The 21819-nt window shown below is 49.2% G+C and overlaps 2 protein-coding genes across 5 annotated transcripts in view; one reads left to right on the top strand and one right to left on the bottom strand.

Moving 5' to 3' along the window:
• The window catches only part of LOC118567221 (nuclear factor 7, brain-like), a 511141-nt gene that overhangs the window by 94772 nt on the left and 394550 nt on the right, over positions 1-21819 (top strand). The window lies entirely within an intron of this gene.
• LOC105915796 (plasma membrane calcium-transporting ATPase 2) overlaps positions 2450-21819 on the bottom strand; it is a 60628-nt gene continuing 41258 nt past the window's right edge. For 2 of the 4 annotated variants that reach the window (XM_036151763.1, XM_036151765.1), the window contains 14 exons: positions 20603-20776; positions 18616-19073; positions 18285-18526; positions 16638-16875; positions 15381-15560; positions 14247-14334; positions 14048-14154; positions 12241-12432; positions 10099-10312; positions 9808-10019; positions 8669-8776; positions 8261-8443; positions 5693-5897; positions 3087-3188 (listed from right to left, as the gene is read on the bottom strand). In XM_036151763.1, coding sequence (XP_036007656.1) covers positions 3184-3188; positions 5693-5897; positions 8261-8443; positions 8669-8776; positions 9808-10019; positions 10099-10312; positions 12241-12432; positions 14048-14154; positions 14247-14334; positions 15381-15560; positions 16638-16875; positions 18285-18526; positions 18616-19073; positions 20603-20776 — 2606 coding nt within the window. In that variant the 3' untranslated portion in view covers positions 3087-3183. Of the gene's footprint in view, positions 3189-5692; positions 5898-8260; positions 8444-8668; positions 8777-9807; positions 10020-10098; positions 10313-12240; positions 12433-14047; positions 14155-14246; positions 14335-15380; positions 15561-16637; positions 16876-18284; positions 18527-18615; positions 19074-20602; positions 20777-21819 lie in introns of all 4 variants that reach the window. The other 2 variants (XM_036151764.1, XM_036151766.1) reach the window with 1 other exon arrangement.

Below are 21819 nucleotides of genomic sequence, written 5' to 3'. Positions count from 1 at the left end.
AACACAGAACATTGAACACGGATACCGAACAGCTGCAGGTTCTTTTTTCTGGCTTTTTTTTTTTTTTTTTTTTTGTTTGTTGGGTTTTTTTCTGGCTACACAGAACACGACGGAACCAGTCGCACCAGGTCGGACATATTGCTTTAAACCACCAAAGTCTGTATATATGTCATGCATGCCACATAGATGATATCATGTTTATACAAAAATAACACCAACGCCTATAACTGGCTATCATAGTAATTACAGAAACTAAAACTTTCAGTCTTTTTTTTTTTTTTTTTTTTGCAACAAAGTCCAAACAGAGAACCGGATTTTTCTGCCTTAATATTTACGTCTGATATATATTCACACATACATATCAAAGATAAATATATGAGGAATGTAAAGATGTGACGGTCCAGTTGGTTCTGCAGAGGATGATGGGAAACTGAGGCTAAAGTCTGGTGCCGGGTCATCGGGGCGCTGCGGCGCCACGGTGAGGCTACGGCAAGCGCAGAGGGACAATCCTGGGGGGGGGGGGGGGGCGACTTTGGCAGAACAATCTTAAAGCTATGCTGGGTGACGATTGGCTGATTGCCCCCTCTCCCACTTCCTGTTTCGCCTCGTTGGTTGAGCGACATTATTTACAGCGGCGCCGCCTGCTGGTCGGGTGCAGGAGCTCAGCAGGAAGAGGAAGTGATGTCAGAGGGCTGGAACAGCCCCGCCCTTCAGAAGGCAGCGGCACCTCGTGTCCCGCTCCAGGCTCCGGGTCCAGGCCTCCTTTAGTCAGAATCTAAAGGAGGAACCGGGTTTGCTGAATTAGTCTGAGTCCTGGAGGAGGTTCTGGACCTGGCCCAACCCGGTTCTCATCCCCTGTGACAGGAGGAAGGTTTCATTTCCTGTAAAAGGATAATCTGGAGTTCTGTACTTGGGTTCTGATTCCCGCCACAGAGGGGGGGCAGCTGGGAGGTCCGTCTGGACGCCGTCAATCATGTCCGAGTCGTGATGAGACTAAAAGGGTTCTGTTGGGCCCAGAACTCTTCGACAGGCCCAGAACCAAGCGTTTGAAATGTGATCGGGTCTAAATGCTAACCTCAGGCGTTGGTCATCGGGTCCAGCTCTGATCCGGAGTCCCACAGAGACCGTAAGCAGACCACTGACCCAGCTGGGGGGGGGGGGGGTTCTGTTTGAGGAACCGCCGGCGGGTTCTGGACGTGAGACGGAGCCTGGAGCCGAACACAATATGACCCAGTGAACAAACGACAACATTCCTGTTTGATGTCGGATCCGTTTACGCGTTAAAGGAACCAAACCGGAGCCAGAGGGGCTGATGGGAAGTGAACAGCCAACAGGAAGTCAGTGAACAGCCAACAGGAAGTCAGTGAACAGCCAACAGGAAGTCAGTGAACAGCCAACAGGAAGTAAACAAGTCACTGCAGGTCTGGGAGCCCTAACGTCAGGTGACACGTGGCAGAGTTAGCTGTAAAAACAGAGTCCACGGCAGATTCAGGTTCTGGACGCTCACCAAACTCCTCAGCCTGTACACAGATTCATACGTCTGCAAAATATTAAAAAGTACTTAATATAAAAATACAGAAGAATCGTAAAAAATGAACAAAACATAGATTTTTATATGAACACCATGCAAGAAAGGTTTCCTACTCAGTTAAAGATCGAGGAAAGGAAGGGATGGGGGGGGGGGGGGGGGGGGGTCAAAGCGCTTCTCATGTAAACATCGGAGAGGTCCTTCAAACGTGGTTCGGCAGTGACAACTGAAGCGTTTCTCCTCTTTTTGGTCGTGTTGGGGGGGCCGGGGGCCGGGGGCCGGCGGGGGCCTCAGGGACGATGACAGAAAACAACATCCTAGAAAATATGGCTCTGAGTACTTAGAAAAATCTGGTTGGGGGGGGGGGGGGGGGGGTGTTAACCGAGTCATGGAAAATATGGCAGTAGTAGCGCGTGGCGCCGCTGGGAGGCCGGCGGCGGCCTGAAGGGACGCGGCGCCCAGCGGAGCGGCGGGGACACAGTGGATTCAACTCTACAGGCCGACTGGTGACATCATCAGTCTCCCATAAACCTCGGCGCGGTCTCCACGGCGACGCCCGTCCCACGCGGCGCAGCGGCGTCACCGGCGCCGCCGCTGGCCGCGTGATGTCACTGACAGCTCAGACAAACGGGGGAGGAGAAACGACGGCAGACGATCCAGGAGCGGCTGGCTGCAGACCGGACCGGACCGGACCGGACCCCCCCCCCCGCTCCAGAACCTCAAGCCTTCATTCAGAAACGGATCCGGATGTCTGCAGCCAGACGCTCGCCAGACTCTGTTCACGGCTCCACTTCCTGTTCGCTGGAGCGAGCCGGCGCCGACAGAACCGGCGCGCCGTGTCCGTCTGGGGCGATGGGAGGAGACGAAGGAGGCGGAGCCAGAACCTCTGTTGGGGGGGGGGGGGGGGGGGGGGGGGGGGGGGGGGGGGGGGGCAGTTAGTGTTTAATGGGCTGTAGTGAAGAGGCCAGCGGCCCGTTTCGACCATCAGGGTCGGCCTGACGGTTCCTTCATGTGATTGGTGGGACAGACAGGAAGTGGGCGGAGCTCTGAACAGAGACGGTTTCCCAAGCAGTTCAACTCATCATGCGACTCGACAACAATTAATCAAACATGCATCGGCTTTACACGAGCGGACCGGGTCAGAGGGGAGCAGAACCCGGCCGGGTGGAACGATGGTCGGACAGCGAGTCCTGCCTGGACAGCGCGCCGGCGTGTCTTCCCACAATGCACCACAGCATGCAGAGGCGAAAACAGGAGGAGCGTTTGAACCGGCGGACTCTTCCTGGCGAGGAGGCTCCGCCCCCCGGCGGCGCTGATGGAGGAGCAGACGGAGCAACGTCAGGATGGAGACGGCGTGGGCATGGGGGTGACGGGGTGAGTCCCCTCCTCGGGGTGACAATCAGCTGGTGGGTGACTGGAGGTGATGAAGAGGAGGGGGAGGAGGAGGAGGAGCGCCGATGGAGAACTTGCTGGATCAGGGGAGGGCCTCGATCTCGTCGCTGTCCTCTCCCCCCTCCTCTGTGATGCTGCTGATCCGAGCCGCCTCCTCCTCAGACTGCGGCACAAACTCAGGGTGGGCCATGAAGCTATGGATGGAGCTACGGGAATGTGGACTCTCCATGTCATAGACGGAGCTGCGGAACGCGTTCACCACCTTAATCTGAAACAGAGAGAGAGGAGGGGGGGTCAGCAGCGGCCAGAGCTGCAGGGTCTCCACCAACAACAACACGTCAACAGGCAGCGGGGCTGATGGGAGATGTGTGGTGGTGGGGGGGGGGGGGGGGGGGGGGGGGGGGGGGTCCGGTTCAAAACCACAGAACACAACAATTCACACAACAAAGGAACGATGGAGGAAAACTGCTCGTGGTGATGTGTGAGGCCTCGTGTTTTAAATACTTACTGAGGACCGCGTTCATGTCCTCTCCCTACATAACCGGCCCTAACTGGCTCCTCAGTCCTAAACCCACCCTAGCCTAGAATAAAAGCACCAGTAAAACGTACAAAAAAACTGATTACATACACAAAGACACGGCGTCACTGAGGGAAACCTTCCAGCCTCAGCGTCGGATAAACGAGCCGATCTCCAGCTGCTGCGGACCTTTAGGACATGACGCTAACTACCAGCTAGCTCCTGCTGCCTGTGAGCAGTACACGTGCACCGCTGCTGCAGAACCGACAACCTACTACCTAAATGTCACCCAATGAAAATGTTGCTTAATCTCATTCAACACTATGCAAATGCTCTGTCCGCGCTGATGAAGATTTAACTTAGCACGCTGGATACTTGAAACTGGAACCGTGGCTAAACATTGTCTGGCCACTAAGGAACCTTCATAAAACATAGAAACAACAACAACCAGCCTTAATTATGGCAGAAAAATTAATTTAATTAAAATACAAGGCTGTGATATTACAACAAAATGAATGCACCCCGTCCAGAAGTAGCAACGGTTTCTCAATGGTTACCCCAACACAAATTAATCCAGCAATAGAACCTCATAAAATGGTTTTCAACATGTCAGCATTGATGCCAACAGTGATGCAGCTATTTTAACTCAGAGCATAAGAACGCCCACATAGAGAGATTAAGAGGTCCGAACCAGAACCAAGACACGCCGACCAGTTCTGAACTGGATTCAGAATCTTCCTGCTGTCTTTCTTTGTTTGTTCATTTTCCTGCAGTTTAAAATCCCTCCTGGCTAAAACAGTGAAGCCTCCACTCATCCTGATCAGGATCATCTGATTCATCAGAAACATGGAGGCCGAGGCAAATCCCGACTAATATCCGGTTATTTTCCGGGTCAACGGACAGTCGGACCTCTGAGCAGTCACACTTCCACCTAAACTGGTTTTATATTCACCGTAAATAAACTTCTCAGAGATTTAAACCTGAAACCATTTTGTTTTTCCTGTCTGGAGCACAAACTACCGGCAGTTTGTAACCTGATAATCAGAAATCAGACCAGCAGAGTTCCTGACGTTTCCCCGTTCGGTTCCTAATCCGGTTCTGTCCTCTGATGAAGCCAGTGAGGCTGCAGCTGATCGCCCTGATTTACACGCACCAGCAAACACTCATTATAATTAATAACCTGCAGTTCAAAGCTGCGCTGCAGAACCACAGGGGAGCTGCAGCCCAGGACACGGAGTTTAAACGCTGGTGGCACAGATTTAAACCGTCGTCATCTCAGGGCCAAACACGCAGCAACTACACAGATTTATGGACTCGTTTAGCTCCAACAATCAACCAATCAGAAGCCTTCCTGTCTTCTTCTCCAGGTGGTTACGTGCTGAAGGGTCCAGAGCATGCAGGCCGACTGAGACGAGGAGGAGGCAGAAAGTGAGAGATGAAGATGAAGCAGAGGAAACAGAGGCGGTCTGCATGTCCTCTGACCGCAGCAGCAACCCGGCAGGTCAGACATGTTGGACAGGTGTCATCCTGCATCACTAAAGAAAAGGGAAGTAAACTTTACTGGAAATGAGAGGATTTGTCCTCGATTAGAGCAGCAAATACGATTATCTGAGTGTTTTGACCCCTAAAATCAGATAATTAACGATTCACTTGGAATAAGATGAAGAGTTGTTCCTACTTTAAATGCTAAAATCTTATTTCACTGGCAGATCACCTTATTTACCGTCTCACATCAAGGACAAATACACCAATTTCAAGAAACTTTTACTTGCTTCTAGTTCCCTTCCAAAAAAAGGTCAAAAACAAAGCAACTGGACTTGTTTTACGTAGTTGAACTACGTAAAACAAGTCCAGTTGCTTTGTTTTTGACCTTTTTTTGGAATGACCATGACCTGGATGACTGAGAATCTTCACCAGCATATTTTAGTTCCCTTGTTCTGGTGGCTGCAGCACATTTTCTGGGTTTTTCACCTTTCAAACTAAGACGTTCTGCTCTTTGGTACTTTTGTACCTCAGCACTGCAGGAACCGACTACAGGCTGCAGATCGAGGCTAAAGCGGATCCTTTGAACGCAGTGGGCCCGGTTCTGGGATCAGAGGAGCTGCTGCTGTGGTTTTAGTGTGGGGGGGGGGGGGGGGGGGGGTGTCCTGACTGCTGCCGGCTGATCAGAGGACACGCAGACGCAGCTTCATGCAGGTTAAACAAAGTCCAGCCTGAGGCGGGCGCTGTGAGCTGGCCTCCAGTCACAGACTCACTGCCTGCAGTGGAGGAGGAAGCAGCAGCAGGGGGCGCTGCCCCCGCCGAGTTGCTGAGGGAGGAGGAGCTAAGCCCTACGTGGGTGGGGCTAGAGAGAGTTTTGGCGGCGGTGGTGTCATTGTGCTGGCTGACGACGGACGGCTGGCGGCGCAGGGCGCCGGGCACCGCCGCCTGGCCCGTCTGGAAGGTATAGACCACGTCCATCTGAGGGAGGGACAGCAGAGTTAGAGCGAGAGGACAGCAGCTGCAGGCGGGGGAGAAGACAGAGAGTTAAAGATCAGGAAGTCAGAGACAGAAAACCCAGCACAGCTTCCCTCCATCAGCAGCATTTACCGGCTGCAAACCCATAAAATGCTACAAATTAATGAGGCAGTGGAAGAAAAAATGATGTTTTCCTTAAATAAATGCTGTAAACTGTGAGGCGTGTCTTTATTTATCCCGTATAACTACTGCAGCGCAGTGGAGAGACCTGAACAACGTCCTCATAGAGAAGCCTGGTGGTGGCAGCGTCATGCTGAGGGACCATCCTGGAGGAGAACCTGTTAGAGGCTGCAGGTTCAGGCTGGTTCTCCTTCCAGCAGGAGAACCAGCCTGAACCTGCAGCCTGAGCTATTATGGGATGCCTCAGATCAAATGGCCTAGTCAAAGTAGCCTGACTGATGCTCACAGATGCTTTCTATCCACCCTGACTGTTCTCAGAGCGTAGATGCTGGGAGCTGGTGGAGGAGGACACTGTTCAGGTTTTTACCATAAAACGTGGAAAAGTTCAGATGAAGTTGCTACTCTGCGTTATTTGGTGAAACCATAAAACACTTAAAACACCGGTTTTCTGCAGATAACAGGGAAGTGTGGCAGAAAGCTCTAAAGTTATTCCCTCGGTTCATTAACTAAAGGAAAAACTCCTGATGGAGGCGGGAAAAAGAGAGTTTTTGGACAATATGTGAAGAAAAACCACGAGAGAGAAACAAAGATGGAGGCAGAAGAGGAAGGAGGAACCATGGAGGAACGTTGTGATTGAGAGACGGCCTTCATGGGGACGGCTGCTGGGAAGCAGAGCAGGAAGAGCAGATAAAGCTTCAGCTTGTAGAAATTATTCCTCCTCTGTGTCTGACTGCTGAGGCGTGGCGCCGAGCAACGCCGGATTAGAGAACAGAACCACGGGCCCAGATAAGAACCTAATTACTGACGGCAGCAGAGGAAAGGCGTCCTGGTCTCTCAGGTGAGAGCTTCAGCAGATTCCTGCTACTCGTCTCCTGAAACGTTCTGGAGGGTTCCTCCTCCGCAGCCGAGGTTCTCCTGAGCATCACAGCGTTCTCTCCTCTGCTACGTTCTCCTACTACTCTCCATCTCAGCATGCCTTTAATTCTGAAACAGAAGGTACGCCTGGGCCGGTCTCTCTGCGTTTGGCTGGTTCCAGTTCTGAACCGGCGCTGGAGTCGGTTCTGGTTCTTCAAAAAAAGAACCGGGTCGTTTTCCCACCTCCTGGGAGCCAAGTTAGAACCGTCTGTAAAATGTTGATTCCTCCTTTAGATCCACGTTCATTTAGAGGTAATCAGCTGATGAGGGCGTGGCACCAGGTGTCGTCAGTATTGGACCTTTTCACAATATTCTAATTTTCAGAGAGGCTGAATTTGGGTTTTCATTAGTTCTCAGTTAAAAGTCATCCAAATTAAAATAAATAAACACTTGAAATGTCTGTGATGAATGTATATAATATAGAAGTTTCTCTTTTTGGATGGAGTTACTGAAAGAAATCAACTTTTTAATGAACATCTCATCATGTGACCGGCACCTGTGGTTCTTTAGGTTCTGGTTCTGCTGACGGTTTGCTTCTGTTCAAAGGGGGAGGTTCCTGCCCACTGTTGCCATATGCTTGCTCAGGTTGCATCGAAGGCGCTGACCGACTAGAATCAACTAGAGACCCAGTTACTGACCGGCTTACTGAACAGAACCAGAACCTGAACCCGGTTCTTGGTAAACAGCCTGAACTGAAGCGGCATCAGCGAGCATTTCCTGTACCAGCTGTTTAAAAAAAGTCTGGCTCGGTTCTGGACAGACGGTTCTGGACGTGGAGGTTAATGAAGCCAGCGGGGACAGAACTGGACCGACTGGACCTGCTGAGGATGATAATTAAACCTACTGGAGGAAAACGGGTTCTACGGGCTCTCAGAACCAGCGACGGGTTAAAGTCCAGGTTGGTTTTAATTGCTTCGGTTCTGATCGGTCCTCTGGGTCGCCGCCTGATGTTCTTCAATTTGAGCGTTTTAATGAAGAGGTTCTGGGCTGCAGATCAGCAGCAGAGTGTGAAATTAACAGAACCAAAGCTCTGGACCAGAACCGGCATGTCTTCCTCCTCGGCAGCAGGAATCATCGGATTAGAAGGACGTATATTATAAACGTGGTTCTGGTCAGACCGACCAGAACCGCCATCCTCGGGTCTCACCCTGCAGAGTCCGTTTGGATCTTAATACTTTTACTTTCCTCGGTTAGAAGAACAAAAAGCGTTTTTACTGCTTCACACCACAGAAGCAGAGCAGAGAGGTACCGACGGTTCTGATGGGGTTTACCTGAGTCTGGATCCGGTTGAGGCCTCGGAACCAGAGGATCTGGCCCCTCCTCATCTCCATCTCGGCGTGGTCGATCTCGTCCGTGTCCTCCGTCATGTCCTCCTTGTGGATCTCCTCCTTGGTGATGCCGTGACCCGCCTCCTTCAGGAACTTCAGGTGATGGGTCGGCACGGCGGAGATCACCTGAGGACGGGAGAGAGAGGTCCGTTCAGAACACGCTGTGTCCTGGTTCTGCCTGACGGACCGGGCCCGGTGGGACCGCAGCAGCACCAGAACCGTCATTTAAATGTTTCATAGTTCTGGGAAGAGGCTGAATAATCTGCTGGATCAGAGCAGAGGTCCAACCAGGCCTCTGGTTCTTCTCTAAGCGGACCGGTCGGGTTCCCGTGGAAACGGGCCGGCGCTCACCTGTCCCCACAGCAGCTCGCCGATGCCGATGAAGACGCACCACAGCCATTGGTCGATGGTGAGCGGCGCGCAGGAGAACGGCTTCCCTCCGAACTGCACGATGATGATCTGAGGGCGACAGGGACACGGCGCCGGGTCAGGTTCTGATGGGTCAGTCGGGTTCAGGACCAGAACCGATTCTGCTGCTGTCCCAAACAGACGTCCATTTTTCAGGTCTGCGTTCTGTTCTTTTCTGAGATCTCAGTTCCTTTTAGACCAGCAGCCTTCACCGTCTAAACAGACATTTTTCCTTCAGTCCACCTTAAATAAAAAGTGTTGCTTGGCCTTTAGAAAAAAGACAAGTTATCATTTTAGATAAAGATCTACTGTAGGAAATACGTTGTCATCGTTAAAGAAACGACCTTTCATGTCTATTTTGACGTTAAAAAAAAAAGGAAAAAAAAAAGAGGATGGACTGGATGTTGATATTTGTGGATAATGATGTAAAAAATTAATTTGGTGAAAAGTTTCAAGTTTTTTATAAATTTTCTTGAATCCAAAGTTCTACATAAATCCAAACTCACATTTCTACATTTTCCAGCAGTTTTTCTACCGACACTTTCAGAACCGACTCCATCCGGGTTCTTTGGGTCGGGTCCACTTACTTTAATCTGATGGTAGAGGGACGTCTGGGTTTCCCTCCTGGTTCTGATCTGTTAACAGCTGCAGCTGAATATGTGTTCATGTTTCAGGTGATTTAATAACTAAACTTCATGTTATTTGTTTTTTTAAAAGGTCTGCATGGTCCAGACCCATCTTAGCTCTGCTGCTCGGTGCCTCAGGTTCTGGAGGTCCGGTAGGACCAGAGGAGATAAACCTGCTTTGTTCACTGTTAAAACTCTTCTTTGTTGGTAAAGCTCCTGATTGTTCATGCAGCTGCGGTTGTTTTAAAGTGTTCTATGAATAATAAAGCAGCAGAAGAAGAACAGCAGAGGAGGAGCGGCCATGTTGGCGTGAGACGACCGTTAGTCTGATGATCTCCACAGGACGGACCTCCTGCAGACGGTGGTGGATCCCTCCCGCCGTGCTGACTGATGCGTTTGTTTTTTTTTCCAGACGCAGAAGAAGAGCTGGGAGGCTGCTGGTGCTGGCGGGCCTACCTGCAGGGCGAAGGTGCCCAGGACCACGCTGCAGAAGATGGGGTTCCTGTAGACGCCCTCGAAGACGTTCCTCTCGCCGTGGATCTTCCTGGCGTTGATCTCGTTGAAGAGCTGCATCATGACGAACACGTTGAACACGATGGTGTAATGCTCCGACGGCGGCGAGTGCAGGGGAGCGTTGCGGCCGTTGTCGATGTCGAAGAACTTCTCTCCTGAGGAACAAGAACCAGAACCTGTGAATATACTCTGGGCCGGGCCGGCGCCGTCAGCAGGGAGGGGGGGGAGGCTGACCTGCAAACAGCAGCGTGAAGATGATGATGAGCTGGAAGACGGCGTGGCCCAGGATGTTCTTCATCATGGTGCGGGAGATGAGCGGCTTGTCGCGGCCGTACGGCCGGCGCAGCAGCAGCGACTCGGTGGGCGGCTCGGTGGCCAGAGCCAGAGAGGCCAGCGTGTCCATGATGAGGTTCACCCACAGCATCTGCACCGCCTTCAGCGGCGAGTCCTGCAGACGGAGGAGGAGGAGGAGGAAGAGGAAGAGGAGGAGGAGGCGTCACGTTTAGAGGAGTTCACCATCAGGGTTCAAAGCCAGCTCTGAACTCCTCCGCCTCAGCTTTAATCCCGGCGGCTCCGTTCCTCACATTAACGCTTTAACATTAAACACGGCCTGCTTGCTTTTCATGGCAGACAAAGACAGCGCCCCCTGCTGGACGTGATTTACAGACCAGGACTGAGACTCCTCTCATGGCCAACAGGTGGCAGTATTTATTATAATTTACATTTAGTATCACTAAATATTTCATATCTTCATAAACTGGTTGCAACATTAACACGACAAAAATGAAACTACAAGTAGAATGTTCTTGAAATGAGTATTTATCCTTGATTTGATCAGGTGAAATAAGATAATCTGCCAATGAGTATTTTACCCTTAAAATTATTTAATTAGATAAACTGCACTTGAAATAAGATGACGTTTAATTGTTCTTATTTTAAGTGAGATAAACTTATTCCATTAGCAGACAGTCTTATTTACCTGCTGAAATAAAAAAAAAAAATACTAATTTCAAGAACATTTTATTCACATTTAATTCCCTCTTGCACTCTAATAAGCGTCTAAATTTTCATCAGTCAATTTTTCTTCCTGCCTCTTCACTGATTGGACAGAAATGAATATTTTCCTTAGATCATAGAAAATCTATAACACCTACAGACACTTTAACAGTTTCTGATTCCCCATAAATCCAAAAATCTCGCCGCTTCTAAACCGAATCCAGTTCTAGAACCAACTGGGTCCGGTTTGAAACCCAGAACCAGAAGAACCTAGAAACCGATCAGTTCCTGTAGCTCAAAAACCAAAGAGACGGACTCAAGTTATAATGCAGCAAAACGTCACAATTTGGTCAGAAATTTATGTAAAAATCCTTTTTGAAAAACAAAATCACTGATTTCCATCTTTTAAAGAGGAAATAAAACCTTCACTGCAAAAACAGAACTAAAGATCAGTAAAATGTTTATTAAAATGAGTTTATTTGTTCTTGATTTGAGCAGCTAAATCAGATTATCTGCCAATGGAAGGAGTATTATGACCCCTAAAATAAGATAATTAGATAAACAACACTTGAAATAAGATGATGGTGATGAGTTATTACAACTATATTTTATTCCATTAGCTGATAATCTTATTTTCCTGCTGTAAACTAGGACAAATAAACTAATTTGAAGACAATCTGACTTATTTTTGTTCCAGGTTTGCAGTGTTGAAGCCAGTTTTCCTCATTTTTCCAGGATCAGGACCTCTGAAGGCTTCATGGTCCGCAGCAGGACACGTGAAGCCGTGTTAGAGCGGGGAGGACACGCCAAGCACACGTCAGCTGAAACGCTGAGGCTGCTAACAGAAGTTTGGTCACAGCTCATCATGCAGCAGCATCCCCCCCCCCCCCCCCCCCAGTCTCTAATGATGTGTGTCAACAAGCTGCTGCTGACGGGGGGAAAAGCCCGCAGACCCGCAGAGATATTTCAGGATGGTGAAGGTGACGTGTTGCCATGGCTGCAGGCTGCCTGGTTTACGCGCCGTGCTGCAGAGCGCTCAGTTATCGCTGCAGCCAGCTGTGAGCTTTTTAATTAACACGCAGCCTCCGCATCGGTTCAGTTTCCTGATGTACAGACGGAAACGCTCTCTGGGTTCGTCAGCATCCGTGTCCGATCAGGATTAAATCAACGAGGACGTCTGAAATCACCGCTAATAGAAATAAACATTTATAATTAAATTTTAACGTGATAGAAATGAAGCGACGGTGAAGTTCACAGAGTTTGACTGATGTGTGAAACATGCCAGCAGGTTTTTACTCTGACCGGTGATTTTATATGACGAGATCAAACGTTCCACATGTTTTATTTTGGGGGGGGGGGGGGGGGGGGGGGGGGGGGTACCTGGGTGATGCAGGCGCCGGTGAAGGCCACGATGACGGCCACCACGTTGACGGTCAGCTGGAACTGCAGGAACTTGGAGATGCTGTCGTAGACGTTCCTGCCCCACATGACGGCCTTAACGATGCTGGTGAAGTTATCGTCAGTCAGGATGATGTCAGACGCCTCCTTGGCCACGTCCGTACCGGCGATTCCCTGCAGGAGGACAGAGGAGGAGGAGGAGGTGAAGAGGGGGAGCTCTCGCATCTCCACCGATGAAGAGCAGACGTGATCCTAACGAGCTCAGCAGAAAACATCTGATGAAGAAGCCTCCTCTTCCTCCACAGCAGGTGAGGCGTTACCACGTAGAACCTCCTCCCTGCAGCCCAGGCTGGAACAGGTGGAGGTTCCCCGCCTCCTGTTCTCTGCAGGCGGGTGGAGCTCCGCGTTCTGCAGCTCTGGGCGCTAACATCTCCCTCAGAGGTGAGATGAACCAGCGGCGTCTGGTTTGAGGGACGTGAAGGTAGAAAAAGCTGCAACCTGAGCTGCTGCGTCTCAGTCAGCCCCCCCGACCAGATGGAGCCGCATCAGAGGAGGGGGAAGACCAAAGATGGCGGCTGTGCTGCCTGCAGGAGACGCTGTTTAAACTGCTTAACATCAGCTGATCTGACTGCAGCCAGGAGACTCGTGCCTTCCCATCGTCACCGTCTGATCCCTGAATCACTGATGCTGTTAGAATTAATATTCAACTCAATTCACACGTGTCAAAAAAACCATTTGGCTTCATTGGTTTCTGCTGCTCCAGGTGGCAGAGAGGCAGGAGCGTCCATCACAGGACAACGCAGAGACCTGGAGTCTCCCCCCGAGCTAACGTGGAGAACATGACGCCATGACAGCATCAGCACCAACGCAGGAGCCCCGATGCTTTGGGCGAGTAAAGGAGGAGAGACAGCATGATGAACTCAGAGCCAAAGCAACATGCTTACCACTGATGCCTGGTGATGCATATTCAACACAAACCAGGCATCATAGTGGCAGGCCTGTGCTGCTGTTTAGTGGTCAGAGTTATGCCTAATTCAGCCTAATTTAAGTGGGGTTATTTAAAAACTTTCCATTTAAATTAATAATCTTGACTTAAATTAGAGTTAATTTGACAGGAAAAAACACAAAGAATAATTTTTTTCCCCAATAATTAGAAATATATTAAATCTGGACAATTTCATGAGATGGAAGCTGCAAATAATGGTAGAAATGTTAAAACGTATTGAGTTTGTTGGGAGCAGCAATGGGAGGAAGGCTCTGCGATAACAACTAGGTCTAAATTTAACACCTAAATTACCGTATTGTTTGGACTATAAGTCGCTCCAGAATAAATAAGTAAATAAGAATAAAACGAGTCATAAAACGAGTGAATGTGGACCGGATTAAGCTGCTGAAGTCCCAGGAGTCCCGTGTGTGGCGTTGGGAAACGTGGAGCCGGTGGATCAGTGGATCTGACACAGGGGCCCCGCAGCCCGGATCACGGATCAGGGGCCCCGCAGCCCGGATCACGGATCAGGGGCCCCGCAGCCCGGATCACGGATCAGGGGCCCCGCAGCCCGGATCACGGATCAGGGGCCCCGCAGCCCGGATCACGGATCAGGGGCCCCGCAGCCTGTAGTGCAGCCAGCTCCACTTTTATTGATTCATAATTTAATCTCACAGCGGAGAATCTGAGGCATTCAGCTCCACGGCTGCATCACACCTAATTCATTTTCCTGTTTAGCTGCTGGAGCGGAGCAGAACCCCCCCCCCCCCCCCCCCATTAGTAACAAACATGGAGGAACGTTACCATGGCGAAGCCCACGTCGGCTTTCTTGAGGGCGGGGCCGTCGTTGGTGCCGTCTCCCGTCACCGCCACCACCTGCCGGGTCTCTCCCACCGTGCTGTCGATGATGCCTGAGAGAGGAGCAGAACCGGCGCCGTCAGCCAGAGGAGGAGGAGGAGGAGGAGGAAGAGGAGGAGGAGGAGGAAGAGGAGGAAGAGCTCACCTTTCACCAGGGTGTGTTTGTCTGTGGGGGACGAACGGGCCAGAACCCGGAGTTTGGGCCAGACCTTATCCAGACGATCCTGTTCCACCTAGAACAGACAGAACAACAGGAATTGGTCCAGATGTTCTGGTTTATGGAGAACGTTCCTTTACAGAGAGGAACGTTCCTCTCTGAGAGGAACGTTCCTCTCAGAGAGGGCGGCCATTAATGCCGTGAATGATTTCAGTCATTTTTTATTCCCGTTTCAGTGGTTCTGTGTTTGCTGACATAACGAGGAGAACAAAGCCCGACCCGTTAGGACTCCTGCTGCTCGTTACGGCAGAACTTCCTGTTAATTAGGTCCTCTGCGCTCCAATAAACATCAGCAACAACACGCACAGACACAGGAACCAGAACCGGTACTGGATAGAACCGGTAGAACCAAAACCTGACCTGGGACAGTTACCGATACCAAAGTATGCAGAGATTGCATGAAGTTCTGGTTTCACCACAGAAAAAGCCCCCCAGGAACCCAAGGCCTCCATTTTCTGCTCCAAAGACTGCAGAACCTCCTCTGCAGCCACCAGGTTCTGCAGAACCAGCTTCACCGTCCATTCATTAAAACATGCAGAGCAGGAGCCAGAGTGGGAGACTAGCCTAGATCATGACAGAACTGCCCCTCCCCCACCTGTTGCCAGAACCACCCCTCGGCCCGACTCAACCAGGAAAGTCCAGAGCAGAACTCATCGGATCTTTATTTTCACTCAGGTTTAAATATTAAAACCACAACAGATAAAATTATTGCTGCTTTGTTTTAAACGAAATCAGAACCGTGCCGATAGGAACCGGGTCATTTAACTCCAACCTGGGTCCAAACGCAGTCCATCAGGTTCTGCTCTGTGGAGCGGTCACCCAGGACACGATCAGAACCTAAATACTGCAAACAGAACCCATAAATCCACCAGAACCATAAAGCCGGGTTCTATTCAGGTTTTACATTCCTGAAAATGCAGCTTTGAGCCGTTCTTCTCTGAGCCGCTGGTACCGACTGCAATGAGCCGCTCAGCTTTCAGCCTCGGTTCTGATTCTGATCAACCTGCTGCTGGGCTCCGGCCCACAGGTAAGCAGGTGAGGGGGCGGAGCTTGTGGCCTCACCTCTCCCTTGTCGTTGCGGATCTGCGTGTTGAACTCTTTGCCCTCCAGACACAGGAACTCCTCCCCCGGCAGCAGGATGCCACACTTGGTGGCGATGGCGCGGGCCGTGTTGATGTTGTCTCCGGTCACCATGCGCACCGTGATGCCGGCACGCTGGCACTTGGAGATGGCTGCAGGAACCTGGGAGAAACATTTATGAACAATTAGGTCTCCTGCACGGCAAAAAGGGAATAAAAAGCAACATTTTCTGGAATAAGGAGCACTAAATATTCTTCAATTGTGTAATATCCTCAATGTCCACAGCTCTCTATCGTCTCTGTGAGGAGGAAGAGTAGCTGGACTACACTGCTCTGTTTCTGACATAAGGCCAAAATAAACTTAACTTTTATAGTGAATTAACTTAGTAGGTTTATTAATGCACTTCTAGTTCAGACATTACAGTCAGGCAGTCTGTAGACAGCTCAGGGGTCCTCAGGTAGTGGCACAGTGTACCGTAATGCTCCTAATATCCACTGAGTGGAGCGACTTCGTTGATAACTCAAGTCATATTTACACATTTTAACAGATTTATGAGAACATTGTTCCACATAAATCAGTCAGTGATCATAGATAAGACGCTCCATCATTTTATGAGTAAAATTAAGGATTTTAGGTGCACCTTGTAGTCTGAAAAATATGGTATTTCTCCTTGATTTGAGCAGGTAAATAAGATTATCTGACAGCGGAATGAGTATTTCTACTCCTAAAATAAAATAATTAGATATCCTGCACTTAAAATAAGAACAATTCATCTCCATCTTATTGCACGTGCAAAAATCTTATTCCATTGGTAGATTAAGGAAAAATACACTAATTTCCAGAAGATTTAACCTACCATTAGTTCCCTATTTGCAGATCTGACCCTTCACACACATTTAGCCGTCAGCGTTATTATGCAGGGTTTATTATTATACAGGGTTTATATTATTATATTATTATACAGGGTTTCACTGAAAACGAGTCAAACTGTCCCTCATATGACGGATCATACGACCCGATTGGTTCACTGTGTTAGCAGATCGCTCCTTCTCATTGGCTGTCCAGAACCACACGGGACCAGTTTCTCTAAGTCGGCTCCTGATTGGTGGATCAGATCTCCAGAGAGGCGTCTAGAGTTTACGCTCTGATGCAAACGGATCATAACTTCTGACTGTTTTTGAACCGACAACCCTGGACATCCGGCAGTGACTCTCAGGCCCTGAAGCAGGAGGATCGTACCTCAGGTCTGACGGGGTCCTCGATGCCCACCACCGCGATGCAGGTCAGCTCGCTCAGGATCTCGTTCTCGTTGTCCCAGTTGGGTTCTCCGGCCTCGGCGGGGAAGTCCCTGTAGGCCACGCAGATGGTCCGCAGGCCGTCGCACGCCATCGGCTCGATCACCTTCCTCACCATCTCCTCCCGGTCCTTGGACTTGAAGACGCGGGGCTGACCCTGGGCGTCCAGGATGCGAGTGCACCTTGCAGGGAGAGCAGGGAGGAGGACAGCGTTTCAGCGTTTTAACCAGCAGGCGGGGGTTCCCTTAGGGCTGCACTATTAATCACATTAGCAATATAATCACAATTTAAAAAAACTATTTCCAAATCGCAGAGGTCAGTAATTTTTGGCTATGTTACAATGAATGAATCAGACCTTTAGCTGTAATATGTTTAAAGCGGGTTTGCTCCACATGGAAGGGAATAGAGCTGCAGCAGAGAGATAATCTAGTTTTATTATTTGTTTTAGAGTTTATATAATCATAGTTTTTACCAGAAACTTTCAGGAATCTCTCCACAGCGTTAAGTTCTGATCAATTAGTTTAATACATAAACATGTTTGTTGGTTTTACTTTATGTTCAACAAGGATTGACGTCCAAATCAATTAAAAGCTGTTCTCTTGATTAATATTCTGATTAATAAAAACATTAAAAGTTCTTGTTTTAAATAGTCCTTGTTTACAAACATCTTTTTCTGGAGGCCATTTTTGTTGCTTATGGTTAATGCAGAGAAAAGTCTAAATTAAATCACAGTTTTGGTTGAAATACATCGCAGTCAGAACTCAATAATTTCTGCTGCCAGTTGAGACGCAGCGGCTCTTTTAGCGCCTGATCTGCACAGCGATGAAACATTGATTCGTTGCTTGTATATGTACAATAACTGTGATTATAACTGTAACTACAAGTGTAATCCTCTGCCTTATTTCTTTTTGTATTTTATTTTTTTCTTCTACTTACCTACTCCTTTTTGATCCATGGTATAACGAGGACACACTGTATATGTTTGATGCACCTCGTCCTACTTCCTATGATTACTGATTCTGAGCTGACATGACGTGTGAATTTCTCCAATGTGAGATCAATAAAGCCTATCTTATTTTATCTTATCTTAAAAAGACAGGATAAAATACACTAGAGAAAAAAAAAAAAAAAAAAAAAAAAAAAAAAAAAAAAAAAAAAAAAAAAAAAAAAATCGCATTAAATCGCAATATTAAGATAAGAAATTGCAATTAGATTATTTTCCATTCCGTTCATACTGAGTCCGGTTCTGCCGGAGGTTTTCCTTCCCGTTAATGGGGAGTTTTTCTTCCCACTGTCGCTTCATGCTTGCTCAGTATGAGGGATTGTAGCAAAGCCATGTACAATGCAGATGACTCTTCCTGTAGCTCTACGGTTCCCCAGGAGTGAATGCTGCTTGTCGGGACTTTGATGCAATCAACTGGTTTCCTTATAGAGGACATTTTTGACCAATCTGTATAATCTGACCCAATCTGTATAATATGATTGAACTTGACTTTGTAAAGTGCCTTGAGATGACATGTTTCATGATTTGGCGCTATATAAATAAAATTGAATTGAATTGAATTCAGCCCTACCCCCCCCCCCCCCTTACTTCCTGAGGACGATCTCAGACGCTCCTTTGCTGTACATGCGGAAGCCCCCGTCAGGGTTCTGCAGCACCGTGCTCATGGACTTGCGGGAGGAGTTGAACGTGTAAACCTTGTACATCTTCTCCTCGGGGATCTCGTCTCTGATTGGCTGGTAGTCCCTCTTCAGCTCCAGCACCAGGCCCAGCAGGGCGCACTCCGTCTTGTTGCCCACGTGGCGGGGGAGGCCGCCCTCCTTCTCCGGGGGCTGAAACAGACACGAGAGCGGCGTTACGGCCGGGCGCACCAACACGCGGAGCGGACGCTGCGAGGGAGGGGGGGGTGGGGGGGCGTCACCAGGATCTTGGTGGTGTAGGCCGAGTTGACGGAGATGCTGTTGATCAGCGTGTCCAGCGTCCCGGCGTTGATGGCGTCCGGCTCCGGGACGGTCTTGTGGTGCGCGTCGCCGATGTACGCCTGCACCACCGTCATGCGGTTCATGGTCAGCGTTCCCGTCTTGTCCGAGCAGATGGCGGTGGCGTTGCCCATGGTCTCGCAGGCGTCCAGGTGGCGCACCAGGTTGTTGTCCTTCATCATCTTCTTGACGGAGTAGGCCAGGGAGATGGTGACGGCGAGCGGCAGCCCCTCGGGGACGGCCACCACCAGCACCGTCACGCCGATGATGAAGAACTTGACGAAGTACTGAATGTAGATGGGCGTGCACTCGGCCACCCAGGTGCGCTTCTGGATGGCGAACGTGTTGATCACAAAGTAGAGGATGAGGATGACGACGGTGAGCGCCGACATGAACAGACCTGGAGGGAACAAACGACAACAGCGACGTGTTCAGAGCAGAACCGGCCCGACGTCTCTGATCCGACCCGAACATCTGGACCGATTCTCCCTTCACAACGCCTGTGATCAACGTTTAGGCTCATGGCTGTTCAGCAGCAGCAAAAAGGAACTAAAAGTAATTTTTTATTGAAATTATTATATTTTTCCTTGATTTGAGCAGCTAAATAGGCCAATCTGCCAATAGAATGAGTATTTTTACCCCTAAAATAAGATAATTAGACATCCTGCACTTGAAATGAGGTTATGGAGATGAACTGTTCTTATTTTAAGTGCAAAAAATCTCATTCCATTAGTAATAGTCTTATTTACCTGCTCAGATCAAAACAAATTGACATACTTTTAGTTCCCTTTTTGCAGAGCAACATCTGGTGGTTTCACCACATCTGTCTTCTGAGGCGGAGGGTTCAGAACGCAGAGCGATGGTGACGCATGTATGAACTGACAGGGAAATTCACCTGCAGTAGCCCCATTCAGCCCTTAGGGGGCAGCACTGAGGCGGTTTTAACACAAATATCACAGAACTAAACAAGTTTGCATAGAAATGTAAGAAATTGCAGAGTAACAAATAAAGTAGAGCCTTTAGACTCAGTTTATCTGCTAGAAAAGGTCGATTTGGGGTGAGTTACACTTTAAATGTGTAGCAGAACCTGTTCAACAGGAAGAAAACGATCTTTACTAATAGATTATAAGACTATAAGTCTTTCTATTAATATACACTGCAAAAACAGAACTAAAAGTAAGTAAAACTTTCTTGAAATTAGTGTATTTGCTCTCGATTTGAGATTAATTTGAGATAATTTAAGATTATCTGCCAATGGAATGAGTTTTTGCCCCTTAAAAAAGAGATAATTAGATATACTGCACTATAAGAAATAAGATGGACATGAGTTGTTAAGTGTAAATAATTTTATTCTATTGGCAGATAATTTTATTTATCTGCTCAAATCAAAGGCAAAAACACTAATTTCAAGAAAATTTTACTTTTTATTGTTCCGTTTATTGCAGCTTATCAACGGTTAAGACGTTTCAGGCAGATAAGGGAAGGTGAACCTGATCTGCTGCAGGTTAATAAACTTTTAACAGCGTTAGTCTAGATTTCACTGAAATGCTGAGAAAAATTAAAGCAAACGTCTGTTTTTCCTCTGAAGGGAACAGAATCGCTCCCTCACCACAGATGTTTCTGTCATGTAATGCCTGTTTATTTATTACTAATGAAGAGCATTACCCCCCCCCCCCCCCCCCCCCCGGCCTGGAAAGCCCACAGTGCATTAGGGTCGATGGAGATGAGACAGAAAACACCTTCGGTTCCAGGATGAAACATTTTCCCAGCAGAAGAAAATCCATCTAATAAAACAAAGAGCGTTCTGACCCTCAGGCTGACGCTGCAGCCAATCAGCTTCCATCACGCTGCGCCGTTAAAGGAGCAGCGCCACATTTACGGCGAGCCGCTGCTCCAGCAGAACCGGATCAGAACCGCAGCGTTTCTCACCGGCCTTCCCGATCTGCACGGCCAGCCGGGTCAGTTTGCCCTGCAGAACAGACTTCTCCTTCTTGGTGACGTTGACCTTCTTCACCGGCTTCACCTCCTCCTTCTCCTCAGACTCCGTGGCCTCCTCGCTCTTCAGCGGCTGGATCTCCAGCGCCACGCCGTCCTGGGTCTTGGCTGGTGGGGGGGTGGGGGAGGGGGGGGGGGGAAAAAGTGAGGAGTTTCAGGAGGGGAAATGAGTCAAGAGAAGAAAAACAAGGTTTGAGATGAAGAGGAGGATTTGGACGGGTGTGATGAAGAGATGGAGAACAAAAAAAAAAGGTTTAGTTTCATGGATGAAAACAGGGAATGCAGATGGAATAAATTGATGCGTAGAAATAAATCCCAAACATAAAGAGGAGGGGGGGGGGGGGGGGGGAGCAGGCGTGGTTTGGGAAGAGAGGCAGAGAAGATATTAAGCATTCAGTCAGAGCCTGATAAAGCACGCGGCGACTGTGACTCCACCAAACACTCTGCAGCCACGCCCCGCTCTGAGGGCCCAGACCGCCGGCTGCTTCATTTCCATAAACAAACTTTGGATTTGCCTGCCGCTGCGACAGCCTGACCCGGCTCGCTCTGCGGTGAGGCGCCTGAACTCTCAGCGCTCGGCCCGACCCGCTCGGCGCCGCCGCGGCCCGACCGGCGCCGCAGGGGCTCTCAGGTAGCTACAGTCTTGCAAATGAACCTGTTCACGTCTGCTTTACTGAGATTTTATGTGGCAACAGCGAAGTGGACGGTAATAAAAATCTGAACCACGCGGCGTCTGTTCAGCCCCCTTTATTCTGACAACCCGAAATAAAATCCAGCGAAGCAGAGCAGCTGATCAGAACCCAGAGTCCAGATGGGGGAAGTTAGTCTGAGTCTGACTGCAGCGGTTCTGGTTCATCAGAGAACTGTTCCCTGTGTTGGACACGGCGGTGGCAGCATCATGCTGTGGGGAGCTGATCAGCTGATGGGAGGGCGGAGCTACAGCCGCAGGTCTGACCCAGGGGCTGAATACAGACGCACACACCGCACTTTTCAGATTATCATCACCATTTTCATCATCATCATCACAATGAAGCGTCTGCTTTCTGATGTCACAGCACAGAAACATTTACTAAAGTAATAAATGCATCATAAACACAAGAATCTATTCCTGAGGTCGCCACTGAAACTGTGATCAGGATGTTTAATTGAAT

The sequence above is a fragment of the Fundulus heteroclitus genome, chromosome 20, assembly GCF_011125445.2.
Source record: "Fundulus heteroclitus isolate FHET01 chromosome 20, MU-UCD_Fhet_4.1, whole genome shotgun sequence".
Classification (NCBI taxonomy): Eukaryota; Metazoa; Chordata; class Actinopteri; order Cyprinodontiformes; family Fundulidae; genus Fundulus; species Fundulus heteroclitus.
This window is presented reverse-complemented; position numbering and strand designations above follow the sequence as displayed.